This window comes from Hylaeus anthracinus, unplaced genomic scaffold (assembly GCF_026225885.1).
Source record: "Hylaeus anthracinus isolate JK02 unplaced genomic scaffold, UHH_iyHylAnth1.0_haploid 11994, whole genome shotgun sequence".
In the NCBI taxonomy this organism is placed as follows: Eukaryota; Metazoa; Arthropoda; class Insecta; order Hymenoptera; family Colletidae; genus Hylaeus; species Hylaeus anthracinus.
The window spans coordinates 12,932,928-12,949,383 of NW_026534341.1; the positions used below are offsets into that span (position 1 = coordinate 12,932,928).

Below are 16,456 nucleotides of genomic sequence, written 5' to 3' on the forward strand. Positions count from 1 at the left end.
CGAGCAGCGATATATCGCTGTTGGCCCTTTTAGCAAGTGCATTGAGGAACGATATATCGCTCTTAGGCACTCGAAAGGTTAATAACTCTTTTTGCTAAGTTCATCAACGAGTTCATTACCGATAATTATCTACCACCAACACTAGCCAGTAAGATTACTTACTGGTAAGATCTTACCAGTAAGATTGGATCCATACCAACAACACTAGCTTGCCTGCGAAACGGATATTGTTTTCATCGAACTTTAACATTTGTTCCAGTTACAAGTCCACGGTACGAAATTTTTCTAAGCGACCAAGGCGCTGGTGTCTTCCAGGCTTAGGCATTTAAAATTCCCATATTCAACTGCAATGATGCAATCTAATATACTCTATTCAACGAGTCCCGAGTAGTTGCGAAGCGTTTGCTCGCGTGCATGCATTCGTGCGTGTTCAACGACCCTACACGCGTAAACAAAGCTCAGGTGTCAAAATCTCTGTAATCGCGACGGACATAATGCCGCGTGGTCTCTCTATTTCCATACGTATGCGAATAAAGTGCACGTGTCGCGGCTGTTGCAAAAACAAGGATATCATCAACGGCGTTGTTCTACATCGACTTCCGTCGGACAAATAACTGAAGTTTTTGCGTGGATTCAGGTCGGGGACTTGGAATGAGTTTCGCGAACGAACGTGTGCACGGGAGCCCGGCATTTTTGCGCATCGTCCTTTTTTTTTGTGTGTCGGAGGGAAGCACGATACCTCGCACGACGAATTTGCAATGGGGAATTTTCGAGGATTTCGTAATGATGCAACGTGAGACGAAATTGTTTCGTCGGTTATTCACTGTATGTTTCATTTTGTATATACAGTGGGTGTAGAAAGTATTCGTACATCGATTAATTTCCCAAAAACTACGTGAAAGTATAATTGATTAACTTCTTTTTCTATAAACAATCATATTCTCCCTATTCTTGGAAATTTCTAGAATAGATACAGAACAACAAAAATTGGCAACTTATATAAGTTGCGAAATTATCAAGAAAAAACTCTAAATCGATAGAAATATAGAAGCAATAAGTATTCGTACAATTGTTAAATTTTTAAAACTTTATAAACAAACAACGAAGTTTACATTAATTTATAAATATAATTAATACTTCGTGAGATTTCTTTTTGATTTTATAATTACTGCAACTCTCCTAGGCTTCTTCCACTACTCTGTTACAGCATTTTTTAAGACTTCTTTACTAGAAATTTGATGTTTTCTAATTTGTACGAAGCAATGAACTGATGTGTTTATGTTACAAAACTCTACTGTAAATAGTTCGTCATAAGAACCGTACGAACGCTTATTTCTTCTTCTATACTTTTACCCACTTTTCGCACTTTTTTGTTAATTTCCCAAATTACATTAACTAGTAAATATTGTTTGGACTATATCTATTTTAGAGACTTCCGACAATATGTAACATACCATTGATTACAAAAAAGAAGTTAAGAAACTACAATTTCACACAAGATTTTTTGGGAAATTGATCGATGTACGAATACATTCTACACTCACTGTATGTATCAGGTTGTCCCAAAAGTTTCTTTCGCTTTATTAATAAGTAATACATGCACAATATTTTATGTTTTATGTTAGCTTACTAAATTGTGCATGATTCATTTTGCTCCATTACTGTTACAACATGAATATCTATGAAATTAGATCGTCTATCTATATAAATACGACCACATAAAATAATTGAATGCAACTCGCGAAAGAAACTTTCGGGACAACCTAATAGTTGTTCTAAGTATTTGGACACCATAGTACTTTATTCATTATGTTTGTTACCATATGACCATGTTTATTGCGTTCCAAATTCGATATTGTAAATAAAATTTACATTCCTGTCGAACAGAATATACATTTTAAGATATCACACAAGAAGAAATGTATAAACTGAATTATAGTCAGGTGTACATTGTAATAATGATTAGGAGTCATTGTATATACCATTTAGAACTTACTCTTTCAATTTTATTTTCATGAAAAAGGAAGATAATAAAACCATTAATTATGTAATAACTTCCTACCTCAAAGAAGAGGACCCAAACCTAGTGGTGAAAAGGATTGACAAGTAATTACTTCTAAAAGTGAACGGACAGATTTAAATATCCTCGTTTTCTTTTTTCATAGCATTAGATGGAACATTATATAGTAAATTGTCGAGTTAGAGGAAATTTTCGTTTTACACCCTATACTAGTTGGACACACACAACCTCGTGACTGATATCGCTTCTACGACCCCATCTTCGAGTGTCCAACATTTCACCATCTTTATCCATCTAATTTCTGAACGAATTTAGAAATTTCCTACCTTCTCCGGCATCGAATGCAAGTGGAGCATATTTATAATACAAGAGAAGATTGCACTTGTCGACTGACAAAATACTCGTTCGTGTCTCGTCGTTATTTATATCCGTAGTTGTTCATGCTCGCGGATAGCATGGCAGAAAAGTAGCCTGAAACGGGGGAAAAAAAAAGCCAATAATGAGGTAGCCAATAGGTTGTTCCACGTCGACAGTGGCCCCAGAGCGACGCATGCCCGAGCTTTTCACCGAAAGGCGGATCCGCGGAGCTTTCCATCGACCAATGTGCTTTTGTGGGTGGTACGGAGCGACCTCCAGCTTGCGCTGTGCTTTCCTAGACGGCCATGTCGTACGACCAAGTCCCCATAACTCATCCTTGAAGTCCGGCGATCGTCGATAAGCTCCGCTTCGGATCGAACGGTTTTATTGTCGCTGACGTGCGTCCGTCGGCGAAAATAAACTTCTACCTTACGATCGATGGAACTTCACGTGGATATAAAATCCGGAAAGTAACGATGAGAGGCCACGGAACCTTCGATTCAGTGGCGAACGTGATCCTGTCGACGAAAATATTTTTCAAATTGTCGCCGAGTCCACTTTCACTCTGGAAAGTTTCTTGAGTCGATTTCGAAAAGATAATCGTAGAATTAATGCATACGCGTGTTTCGCGTGACGTGTTATTAACCCTCACCGGATGTCAGGGATTTAAACCTGATTTACCACTAGATTAGTTGGTTCACACGGTTCGTACATGCGTAAAAAATATTGCAGTATCGGTACTTGATATGAGAGGGCGTTATGTATTTTGTTTCTTCAACGAAAATGATACGGATTTAAAATACACTTTATCCTTGTTTTAATTATCATAAAGCTGCTAAAACTGCTGTTTTGTCATGTTCCATACGGTGAAAATAGTAATTAGGGTCGAGTGGTATCCTTTTCTTTGAAGTGTAGATCGCTGGAGACCCAGACCAAATTTCAAAAAATGAGAGAATAGAGAAGTTTCTCCTTCAAATTTGATTTGAAAAACTTGGATCGTCGGTGTTAATTTTAGGAAGAGCATCGAAACGAAAGTTGTCGCGTTCGCAGAGACGCAAGGGCGCAAGTAGTAAGTAGTAAATTGCCTCTCGTCACGACACCGTTTGTTGCAATTTATGGCCGCCATTACTATATGGAGTATAATAAACTAGTGCTACCGGTACGGCTTACCTATCATTCGTTCCTATTTATAGACAAATTCGACGAAGGTGAAACTGGAGCGACAGATGCGCTCATCCGCGGAAGAACGGAACCGTAGGAGGATATTCGATTATAATCGATCGATAGTTTCATGCATGTATCGTCGATCGTGTGTCTGATCCTCTTGCCTATCCTCCAATTCAAATTTTACCAGACATATTAGATAATGATACTATACAGTGGGTGTAGAATGTATTCGTACACTGATCAATTTCCTAAAAAACTTTTGTGAAATTGTAGTTTATTAATTTCTATTTTTATAATCACTGATATTCTACATATTCTCGGAAATCTCCAGAACAGATATAGTCGAAACAACAGTTATTAGTTTATATAATTTGCGAAATTAACAAGAAAATACGAAAAATTGGTAGAAACATGGAAACAATAAATATTCATAGTTGTTAGAATATAATATAAGAGTTGCAGCAATTATAAAATCAAAATGAAATACTACCAAGTATTAATTATTTATAAATTAATGTAAATTAATGTAAATTAATGTAAATTTCATGTTTCTTTTTTAACGAAGTTTTGAAAATTTAACATTTGTTCGAATACTTATTGCTTCTATATTCTATCCATTTATTGTTTTCTCTTGTTAATTTTGCAACTTATATAAATAACTAATTGTTTGTTATACTGCATCTATTGTAGAGATTTCCAAGAATATGTAAAATGTCATTGTTTATAAAAAAGAAGTTAATGAATTACAATTGCCGAATTTTTTGTTTTAACTGACCAGCGTGCGAATACTTACTACACCCACTGTAAATCATAATAAAGATGCAGGAGGTATAAATACTATTAATTTCACAATAATATATATTTACTAAATAAAATGCACTCCATGAAATAGATCACAGCTGGTCTAGCTGAGTCCAATGAAGGAGCTGTACTACTTGAACTTAAATCTCGAATATAACATTTTAAATACACGATAGTTTGAATACTACTTCAGTTATCATTCTGCTTCTTTCGCATCTCATTTCCTTTGGCAGAATTCAGAATAAAAAATTTCAATTTCAGCTCACAAGATGGACATCACAAAAGTGTCGAATAAAAAGCGACATAATGTCAGAATTTTTAACCCACGTTTGAATATAGTTTGAGAATATTCGAGCAACGTACAACGTAAATTGTATGTATACAATAATTTGACAAAAATTTTCCATATTCTTTAAAGCAGCAAATATACGTGCGCACACGGTAACATCACCGAAGGTTCCTTTTTTCTCAATACCTTCAAGGATTTCCGTCTACAGTCAAACAAATAGACTTGGATGACTTAGCATCGGAGAAGCGTTACACAAAATCGAAAGAGGCTGGTATTTACTCACGCGTTTAGCAGCCAGTTTACAGTTATAGCTTCTGGTAAAACATTTTCAATACAATGTGTACGCCGATGTCCGCCTAGCCTCGCTGGTTCTTTTTAACGACGAAAGAAAAAAAAGCCAATGAAACTCGAAAGAGAAGCGAAAGTACGATAGCTTGAAAGTTAATCGAAGTTTTTGCTGGACCGACCGTGATTAATCTCGGTACAGATAAATGTATTGTTCCAGAAATTTTTCGACGAACAAAAAGAAGTCTTTCAGGAGATGAAACAGAGATTTCTCTTTTTTTGTTGTCTAATTGCAATTGGTTTTGTCCATTGTATAAGGGAAACATGATAATGGTTTCGAGAAAGGGTGTATTTACTTTAAAGATAGAATATCAGCGAGTACAAAGGGTATCGCAGTATTTAATATTCATTAGCACGAAAGAAATGTTTAACGCATCTCATCAATCTTTTATACAATTATTTATTTCATTCAGTGCAACAATACACCTAAATCCTTAATTACAATATCGTTACTGAATCCAATTGAACGTCAAATTAAAGCATTGACTTATTCCAGAAGAATTAATTTAACAATATTCTTTGAGATTTCTCAACAAAATTCGAGCAATTCTTATACAAACTTCGGTAATTCAATGCTGTTAACCCACTTTTTCCCCCATTCAACAAATTATCTATAATATAATATTAATAATTCAAGGTTAATATACATAGATTTAAAGTAATAATCATTGTGTGTCTATTGCACAATCTAGAAATCGTAATGCTAGATTATAACGACCCATCCGCCGTTTGCCTTTCCCTTTTCCTATGTGTGTAATTAGTCTATCAGATTACGATTCGCGGGGAGTTTAATTTGAATTCTCATTTCTAGCGTGGCGAAAAATTGTCGAGAAATCAGAAACTTCGGTGCATGCGGCAATCCAAGTCGGCCACGTTCGCTTCCACCTGAAGTCAAAAGGTTCCCGATTATTTATTCAGCGCAATCGGTGACGACATTTCCATAACGTGCGTACCGAGAAACTTGAAAAATTGTATGTTTTGAAACGCTCGAACGAGATCGCGTCGCAGCGAACCGCCTGTCTTTCTACACAGTGAATGACGCTTGCACACGTGTTGTCGCGTAGATGCGTTCACGTAAGTACTGTACGTGTGCACGTGTACAAGCACGTTGCCATTAACGCTCGTTTTGCGTCGTTACGCTGTTCTGCGCGGACTGCTGATAAGCGACGTCCAAATCAGGAAAACCGCTCTTTTGACTCTGTACACAGAATCCATAGAGCAGGGGAGGCCTTGTAATTTTCCAGAGAAGAAATCGCGAATACCTCCTCGTATACGACATAATTCTCGATAATCGGAGAAAATCTTCGAAACACGTTGTTGTCTTAAAAAAAAAAAAAAACCAACAGTCGAACAATCGAATTTTAAAAAAATATTACCTTATAGAAAATGACAAAACGAAAATTTTCTGTATTTACGGTTTATTCACAGGACGTTTAGTTTCAGAGATAAAAATTGGAGCCTTAGAAGAGCTTTTTTCAGAAATTCAATTTTTCCAACGAACTTCTAACTTTTATATTTTTATTTTCGAAACTAAGCGTCCTATGAATAAACTGTAAATATAAGAAAGTTTTGTTTCATCGTCTCATATACACTGATATTTTTTAACAATTGATTTAACGAATATAAACATTCCTCAACGATGTATAAATATATACAAATCAAGATAGATGAAAAGTATTCTTGTTTCAATAATTCAATCCATGAACGTTGAATTGTTTGAATTGTTTGATATTATTTAAATGTCTAACAATCAATTCTATTCCCAACAATTTTACCGCTCGATTCGTATTCGTATTATTATGTACGTAATACATTTTTTTTTTAGCAACTAAAATTATGTGCCCGATTAGAATATTGATAAATCTGTTCCACTGCCCGCTCGTTCGAATTCGCGATCGCGCAAGAGTCGGGAGAGCTTGCATAATTTAGCGCGGAGAATTAATTAGCAACGAGGAAAGTACGCAGCTATATTTAACGCCACCGTACTAATTTCGTTAAGCGACGTTTTAACGCGATGCTACTCTCAGCTTAGCTTTCACGGGCGTCGTTGACTGGGATGGATCGTCGATTCGCGAGAAAAATCGACGTCAACGACTTCGTGCGAGCCCACGATTCTGTCCCTCAACTAAAATCCACGTGTACGCTACTAAAATACACGTGTAACTGGCAATGTGAAAACGTGTGAAAATAAATAACAAATGGGTAAGGATATTTGAAATAAGGGACAGTAGTTAAAATATGTACATTCCCCATGTTAATGTCACGTGAAGTAAGATCACGTGTCGAAACGCATGCAACGTTAATTTTACGTGTACATGTAAAATGAGAGGCTCTATATGTAGTAGGCCGCCCAGTGGGAATGCAATTTCGCCCCTTCTCTTCGCTAGGAGTATTCACGTTTTAGCCACTAAAATTGGTATAAAAGTAAACCAACTGGTTACTTACTTAATTGAATGTTTATCGAGAGAGTTCAGATATTGCAAGTTCGTATCCAATTAATTTTTACAACATGACCAAGGACCAGTTACATTCTCGTGACCTAGTGAGATTTACATTTCTGGTATTTTTACAACTAATTTAATAACGATCAAATAAATGTACGTAAAATAAATCTTAGTCGTCTGTTTGACTGCTGAGATCTCAAGAAAAAGAACTTTGTTTGATATTTGAGTTATTCAGTAGTCGCAATGAAAACTCGTCGAGTAATTTGAGAAGAGAATATACCATTTGGAAACAACGTTTCCAACGTTCAGTACGTTCGCAATCGTATGACACATTTTTGGTTAAGGCGGGAAGAAGCGCGTCAGTAACGTTTCGCCATATTCAATACGGTCTATCGCGCCAATATTTGGAGACATTTGATTCCAGAAGCGGGAAAATATAAATTCGATCTACCTTATTTGTTGGCTTCACTGATAAAATTTCGTGAAATAGTTTAAATGAATCTTAAAGTGAACTTCACATAAAAAAAGCTGAATAAACCTGTTCTCTGTCTTCTCTACTAAAATTTGTTAAAGCAGGAAATGTTTTTTTTCGGAACGGCTAGGAGAAAAACCGGCTGGATCGGAAAGAAATGCGATCAGAATGAAATGTTGATGACTGGCGATGATCAAAAGTGAATGGAACTGTCCGCCGGTGCGCACTGCGCAGGTTACGCTGGAGTATCGAGCCGTTAATTTCAAATAAACGGAAAAGCACGTTCACCGCACCGACTTTCACTGTCGGCCCATTAGCGAAGAGAGAACAGTGGAATTGTTGGCAAAGACCGACGAATTGCGCTAATATCTACCTAGGGATTCTATCCGCCTCTGGATGATAATCGTGCCAGCGTGAAACCGTAATTTTCTTTCAAAACTTTGGCTAATTATAATAGGATGGTCATTTATTGAACGATGCAATTGAACGTCGATTTGTTACGATACGAAAGCAGTGATCGACAAATTCAGCGGCACTTCAACTGCTTGCTAAATGTGCATTCTTGGAAAATTAAAAAATCTATCCTGGAAGGAATGCAGGCCCTATTGGTCAGAATATTTGTACGCCGCCTTAATCACGCCCACAGCCAAGCAGAGCCTACGAAAAGTGCCATCTATTAGCCTGCATTGAATTTAGACTCTTTCTTGACACGCAACTACCGTAAGGCGAACGAAAGGTCAGTCCAAGGTTAAGGAGAATGTGGACACTGTCGAGCAATTTTAATAATTCATTGGATTTAAGAGGCTGATTACGTGGGCGTGTGCCAAATTGAGGCGATCATGCGTGTAAGAAAGATCAAATGCTTTCGCCGAGATCATTTTTTATTTCATAAACATATATGTTAGAATATTTTTATTTGTATTTTGTACGACAAATATGCAAATTAACTGTATAAAGTAGGGTGGGTGTAGAAAGTATTCGTACACCGATCAATTTCCAAAAAAAATTGTGCAAAATTGTAATTTATTAACTTATTTTTTATAAACAATGACATTCTACGTATGCTCCGAAATTTCTAGAATATATAGATTACAAAAAAAAAAATAGCTATTTATGTAAGTTGCGAAATTAACAAGAAAAAAACAATTAATCGATGGAAATGTTGCAGCAATATGTATTCGCACAACTATTTAAAAGTACTTTCCTGGAAATTTGATGTTTCCTAATTTACACGGAGCAATAAACTAATGTGTTTACGTTACAAACTCTACTCTGAATGGTTCGTCGTACAAATACTTATTGGTTCTATATTTTTACCTACTTTTCGCATTTTTTTTTTGTTAATTTCACAAATTATATTAACTAGTAAATGTTGTTTGGGCTATACCTATCCTAGAGACTTCCGAGAATATGTAAAATATCATTGATTATAAAAAAAGAAGTTAAGTAACTACAATTTCACACAAAAGTTTTTTGAGAAATTGATCGGTGTACGAATACATTCTACAGCCACGTTTTCAATCGTATAATCTCTATCGTGTAAAATATAAAATTATACAGCGAATCAGAAATATTTTAAACAGGATATTTTAATGAAGCATTGAAATAGGACTTTAATTTAGGATTTTAATTTATTTTAAAAGGAGCTGAAATTACACACACTAAATAATTCGTTAATATTTAATGTCTGAAAAATTAAGTGACCTGATTTAGTCCTATCATAAGATAGGAGTTCTTCCTAAAATAAGAAGATGCTTTAACACAACAGAAAGTAAATATTTCTGCTAAAAGTAGAATGAAATATGATCGAATATGAGGGCATAGAATTAATTCCTACGCGTAATAATTAGTTCGAGTATCATAACAACAAGCACAGGGAAACGTGGCTCGATCTGACTTAAGTCCGCTCGAAGTGCTTAATCGCATTTAACCGCGATAAAATAATCCGTAATAATAGGATGAAGAAGTCGCGAATGTGTACATTCCTCTAAAGCGTGCACGGAAAGATCAAGCTAAACGGAGAGTACCTGGCATTACACTGCAACCTCCGACCCAGATAAAGAATGCTACAGTGCACTCGTTGCAGGTGAATGCACCCGGCGCTGGAGCTGGAGACCAGCTCGAGGCGCGAGTATTCAGAAAAAGGTGCAAACACAGATGGGGACGACAAATATTCCAAGTATTACTTCTGCACAGTGGCTGAAATTGACTCTGGTAAATACTACGAAACAATTCCACGCGTGTATCGAGAATGAATCAATGTTTACACAGACTCCGTGACTTCGTAAAATTTTCCAAAACATGAATGTCCCAAAACACACGACAGTCATATCAAACTGAACCTATCTTGACACCAACATCACTACGAACATGAAATAACAAATGTAATTTGTATTAAATGCAAGGTCTGTCGAATCTTAATTCGTGTATGAGATCCAGTTGCCCCTGGTATAAACTTGTTCAGCCGTAAAAGTATTTCTGCATGGATAGAAAAAATTGATTTACATATGAGCTAATTCTCAATTTTGTGTTAAGTACATAGTAGACACGGAACAGTAAACGTATGAAGCTTCTTCTTATCGCGAGAGGGATATAAACGTGGAATAAAAATCAGATTTATGGCATTTACGAGATATGACACACGTTGAACCGCGCGTTAAATTTAATTAGATAAGATATAATTAGTTTGGATTCCTTCTATCTTATAATAACTTTTGTATGCATATAAGATTCGGAAATAAACCTGTGTATTTGTGGTTAGTATCCTCTTCGAATTACTTTAAAGTTATTTAAATGTAATTCAAAATTAACGAGCATATTAATTTGCTCGTAACAAGTAAATCGAAACAAGTATGTGACCACATTATCACATCAAACGTTAGTTTAAAGTCCGCGAATTGATTTTACACAATCTTAATACTTGTTAGAGTATTTTCGAATAATTTAAATACTAATTTCATTCTAAGAATAAAATCTTATTTAGTAATTTCTTTATTGTTAAGGTGTTCTACTTGAAATATCTATTTTCTAAAACGCACGGCAAATAAGATATTATTCAAACGTCAAAGTAAACGTGTGAAATAATTTTACACGCGCATTACCAGGATCTATAATAATTCATCCGTGCATAAAATCGATTCCATGTAAATTTATGTATCGTTACTTACATAACTCCTAGTATCGATAAACCAAATGTTAAAAATTAGACCCGACAGAAGTAAGTTTTTTCTACGCATTCTCTTCATACGGAGATAAATAGTTATAAGATACAGCCGCGATCTGGATAGTTGCAACCTAATAATGGCGAGAAATGATGCAGCACGATGCATTGAACCAAACATGTAACAGGTATGCGAAGGCGGTTTTTCCGCGAGTATGGAGGGGAGGTGCACAGTCAAGGCAAAAGTAGGGTAAATGTATCCACGTAGGCACACGGCTCTCCTTTAGAGACCAATCAGAGCGAGCTAAAAATTTTGCATTATGAAGGCGTTCCCCCCGATTCGGAAAAAAATTTATGAATGATCCCGCCAACGTGACGACAATCTATTGAATCGCCGACTGTCGCAGTAGCCTGCGACAACAGAAAGCAAACAAACTTAAACTGTCTCCATTGTAGGGTTATTGAAAAAAGAAATCATGCTATATTTAAAGTTCTATATTTACAGCTTCACCATTGTCGATAAATCATTCACTTCTTTTAACGAAGTTTAAGAAAACTGTAGCTACATTAGCGTCTTTGAATACACATGCTGCTTCAAATAGTTTGAGGAAGGAGCATCATCAACTTAAATGATTATGACTCAGTACTGCATTCAATACTTGATCATTTCCAGCATATAGATATACATTAGACATTCAGTGAAGATATTACTGTGGTACCATGCGCTACTATCGAAAGCATTATTATGTCATTATAAAACAGCAAGAAGTTTTATTATGTTTTATATTTGCAATAAAATAGTTTTACCTGATAAACCTAAATTTATTAAAGATTTTCTCATTTTGACTACAACAAAAATGATCTCGTATTAAACAGTATTAAATAAATCCTGACAAACCATTCGAGTTCAGTCGAGATTTTTGAAAGACAACTATTTAATTCTACTCTAGGAGGCCCAATACAAAATTTAATTTGATCGAGGGAATCTGTTGTATTGAATCGCTTCATAAAAAGATTCTCCAACTGTTTCGAGTGTTACAACTGAAATATTTTTTTCCCAGAAGAATGCTACCCGATTTGCTGAACCACTCACGTGACAGCGCCAATAGAAATGACAAGAAATGATCGTGAATACCGGAAGCGAAAACGGGGAACGCCGTGTTTTTTTCAGTTCCGTAACTTTAACGACCGCTCGACCATTTTCTATCCTCGATTCAATTCGCTCATTACACCGGAGAACATTCCATTGGAAAAAGAGTGGACTGCGCAAACGGGAAGGTCAAAGTGGAGCAGAGTAATGCTCAGCGATCCGCTACACGTTTGTGAAACCTAAAACAAAATGCGTTTTGAAGTCGAACAATTTATCAAACGAGAAAACGAATAGAGGACATATGTAATTGAATGTTATTCATACAAGTAATTCAGGAATAATACACACGATCTAATGATTGTTTTTACTACTTTATTTAGATAGTAAACTGCGCTTTACCGAGACGTTAGCGCAAAAAGTCTAATAAACTTTGGTTTGTTCTATCATTAGACAGAATAAAAACTAACGAATACGTTGTAAGTACAAAAAATTGTAACGAAACTGTACAAAAAATTAGATAGACTTTAAATATAATGAAGGTGGATGATGCTACTTCTCAGAAATTAAATAGTGGATTTATGTTCATTCTACCGACGACAATAAAGTTTTTAGCAACTATTTTTAGTTCTCCGATTGAGAAACGTTAACTGAAACGTTGATTTCATTGTCTGAGATTTAGTGACGACTTTTTGTCACGTTTATCTAATTTAATTCATGATTGTTTGTATTCGTTTAATCGTTTACTTATTGAACATGAAGTATCATGTAAAAAATACTTTTGGTTAAAATAAATACCTGGAAAAATCTCGCATTAGTGAATAAATTTTAATTACAATATTATACTAGATATTGTAAAACATATATCTTACAAAATTCTTTAACTCTGCCACACGCATTCCTTCTATATCGTAGAAGCAATTCAATATGTATACAATATACAGTGGGTGTAGAAAGTATTCGTACACTGATCAATTTCCAAAAAAAAGTATGTAAAATTGTAGCTTATTAACTTATTTTTTACAAACAATGACATATTCTCGGAAATCTCTAGAATGGATAGATTACAAAAAAAATAGCTATTTATGTAAGTTGCGAAATTCACAAGAAAAGAACAATTAATCGATGGAAATGTTGAAGCAATAAGTATTCGCACTACTGTTTAATTTTTAAGACTTCGTTAAAAAAAAAAGAAATTTACATTAATTTATAAGTATATAATACTTCCTTCATGGGATTTCCTTTCGATTTTATAATTATTGCAACTCTTCTAAGCGTTAAATTAACTAAATTATTAGTTATTCGAAGTGGGATCTTTTTCCATTCCTCTACTACAGCCATTTTTAAAAGTACTTTACTGAAAATTTGATATTTTCTAATTCGTACGGAGCAATAAACTAATGTGTTTACGTTACAAACTCTGCTATAAATGGTTCTTCATGAGAATCATACAAATACAGTGAGTGTAGAATGTATTCGTACATCGATCAATTTTCCAAAAAGTTTTGTGTGAAATTGTAGTTCATTAATTTTATTTTTATATTTAATGGCATTCTATATATTCTCGGAAATCTCTAGAGTAGATATAGACCAAGCAACAATTACTAGTTTATATAATTTGCAAAATTAACAAAAAAATGCGAAAAGTGGGTAAAAGTATAGAAGAAATAAGCGTTCGTACGGTTCTTATGACGAACCATTTACAGTAGAGTTTTGTAACATAAACACATCAGTTCATTGCTCCGTACAAATTAGAAAACATCAAATTTCTAGTAAAGAAGTCTTAAAAAATGCTGTAACAGAGTAGTGGAAGAAGCCTAGAAGAGTTGCAGTAATTATAAAATCAAAAAGAAATCCTACGAAGTATTAATTATATTTATAAATTAACGTAAAGTTCGTTGTTTGTTTATGAAGTTTTAAAAATTTAACAATTGGACGAATACTTATTGCTTCTATATTTCTATCGATTTAGAGTTTTTTCTTGATAATTTCGCAACTTATATAAGTAGCCAATTTTTGTTGTCCTGTATCTATTCTAGAAATTTCCAAGAATAGAGAGTAAAAATTAATCGATGTACGGAGACTTTCTATACCCACTGTACATATTGCTTCTATATTTTTACCCATTTTTCGCATTTTTTCGTTAATTTCACAAATTCTATTAACTAGTAAATGTTGTTTGGACTATATCTGTCTTAGAGATTTCCGAGAATATGCAAAATATCATTGATTATAAAAAAGGAAATTAAGAAAACTACAGTTTCGGACAAAAGTTTTTTGGGAAATTGATCGGTGTACGTTACATTACAATCTACAACTACAAACGAATACACTCTACACTCACTGTATGTCTATGACGCTCTGCCCCCCATCTCCCCTAACCAGCCATCAATGTTCCAAAAGTTCCAACGATAAAAACAATAACTACGAATTAAGTGAAACAAACATGACAAAGAGTAATTCTGTAAATCTCAAACACAGAAATTGTCTTGTTTTTAAATGGATGCCAGGGGGCTTTCAAAGAACGTGCAAACCCACCGCTATAAAATATTTAGATATAAATATTTGCGCGAACAACAGCATTTAATTTTTGGAATATTGATAGGGTGGGGGGTGGGGTGGGAGAAGGTCAGGTCGAGGGCCTAGACAGATGTTTTATTCTCCTATGTCCTACAGGATAACGCGTCCGTGGATAACGCGGTTTATCCCGTCGCGTCGTCTGTCAGAAAGCAAGGAGGCCGAAACACGAAAACGTACGATCAGCCGTGTCCGGTGCGTTTAAGGTCAATGCACGGGAGCAACCGAACGTACGAACGCATTTACAGGCGTGCGAAGGTATGGCGAACCGCGGGGGACCCGCGACACTCCGGTAGCTGTCACGCTTGTCAATCGTCGCAAACTGTCTGGCGGCGAACGTTTCCATCGGCCGTGGTTTTCGTAACGCGTAAAACAACGATTTACTCACCGAGAATCGCCTGGAGGGTTTGCTCGTCCCCGTCCCCGATGACATCCATACCTCCGTTGTTAATCGGACCCCTGAGATCTTCCGGGCCCGGTCAGCGGGCCCCATTTTGTCTCCACGCTACGATGTCACTCGACGCGACGTCCCACATAGTACACAACGTTCAATGTAACTCTCTTCCGTTTTCTTTTTTCACTCGCTGTCCCATCCGTGCCCCCCTCGGCGCGCGTTTACTCAGTTTTGTTTTCTTCGCTCCGAAATCCACGAACTGATGCGTCCACGATACTACTTCCGTGTGGTCACCGATGTTTCGCTGTACCCTCGAGTGCAGCGACACTCGATCTACGAACGATCGCCGTCGGGAATCGGCACGGTGAACGACAACGATAACGAGACCATCGCGTCGTGAAAAAGATATCCGTAACTCCGTATAAAAGAAACGGCGCACACTCAACGACACCTGTCGACTTTTCTTTTTTTTTCTTTTCTACCGTCGAAACGATTTCACCGTAGTATTTTCTGCGGCTGGCTCGCTACACACCAGGAGCCGTGTAGAATCCCGAGGCGCGGACTAAACTTGAGTTCCGTGCCGACACCACACGCGCACGACATGTAATACATGCAAACGCGCCCCGTGCATGTCGTGCCGAGAGTGAGCGGGTCACGTGACGCGTTTCAGTCGTCTCCGAGCGAATTTCAAAGAACGCGCGCTGCGTTCGCCGCTAGTACAAATTTCGCTCGTTTCGCGGCAAACCCTTGTGAATACTTAGAAAATTTAGTGGTCGTGTAGTAAGCACCGTTACGGATACCTTCGTGTAGCGAGTCTGTTAAAAAAATCACTGTGATTCGTACGAAACGGCCTAAAAATCTGATGGAAACTTTCAAGTGTCTCTCGAAGGATCTTGAGACTCGAGATGGCGACACTGAACTGCAAATCCGCGCGACAAATCCGAAATGGCTGAATAATACATCGTATCTAACAGAAAGACGCTTCCACGTTACATCTACGAATTGGAGTTTCTTTTACTGCCTCTTCAACACGTAAAATATTTCAAATTTATTTTATTCTTCAAATGGTTTTGTACATGTAATATACAGTTTTTGGAGTTAACCAACTTAGTTAACCACTTAGGTTTTCACTCTCTGACAAAATTCGAAAATAAAGTAACGGTGTATGAGTTAGAAAGCTCGTTTGTATCTTATAAATATTGTACGTTTGATATAAAATAGAAGTTTATTTACAAAATTAGAAACAAAATCAGGTATAAAATACGAGAACTTCGTTAAACGAAAAGCAAAGGTGAAAGTTTTAATATGTTCTAGGACAAAATTATTTGTCTAATAATTAGAAA

General features: G+C 36.1%; 1 protein-coding gene across 3 annotated transcripts in view; it reads right to left on the bottom strand.

Moving 5' to 3' along the window:
• Positions 1 to 16,128, bottom strand: part of LOC128888525 (myelin regulatory factor-like protein) — a 93,619-nt gene extending 77,491 nt beyond the window's left edge. Inside the window, exon 1 of one of the 3 annotated variants that reach the window (XM_054145455.1) lies at positions 15,108 to 16,128. In XM_054145455.1, the coding sequence (XP_054001430.1) occupies positions 15,108 to 15,156 (49 nt within the window). In that variant the 5' untranslated portion in view covers positions 15,157 to 16,128. The remainder of the gene's footprint in view (positions 1 to 15,107) is intronic. The other 2 variants (XM_054145456.1, XM_054145457.1) reach the window with 2 other exon arrangements.
• Between the last annotated feature and the right edge of the window lie 328 nt (positions 16,129 to 16,456).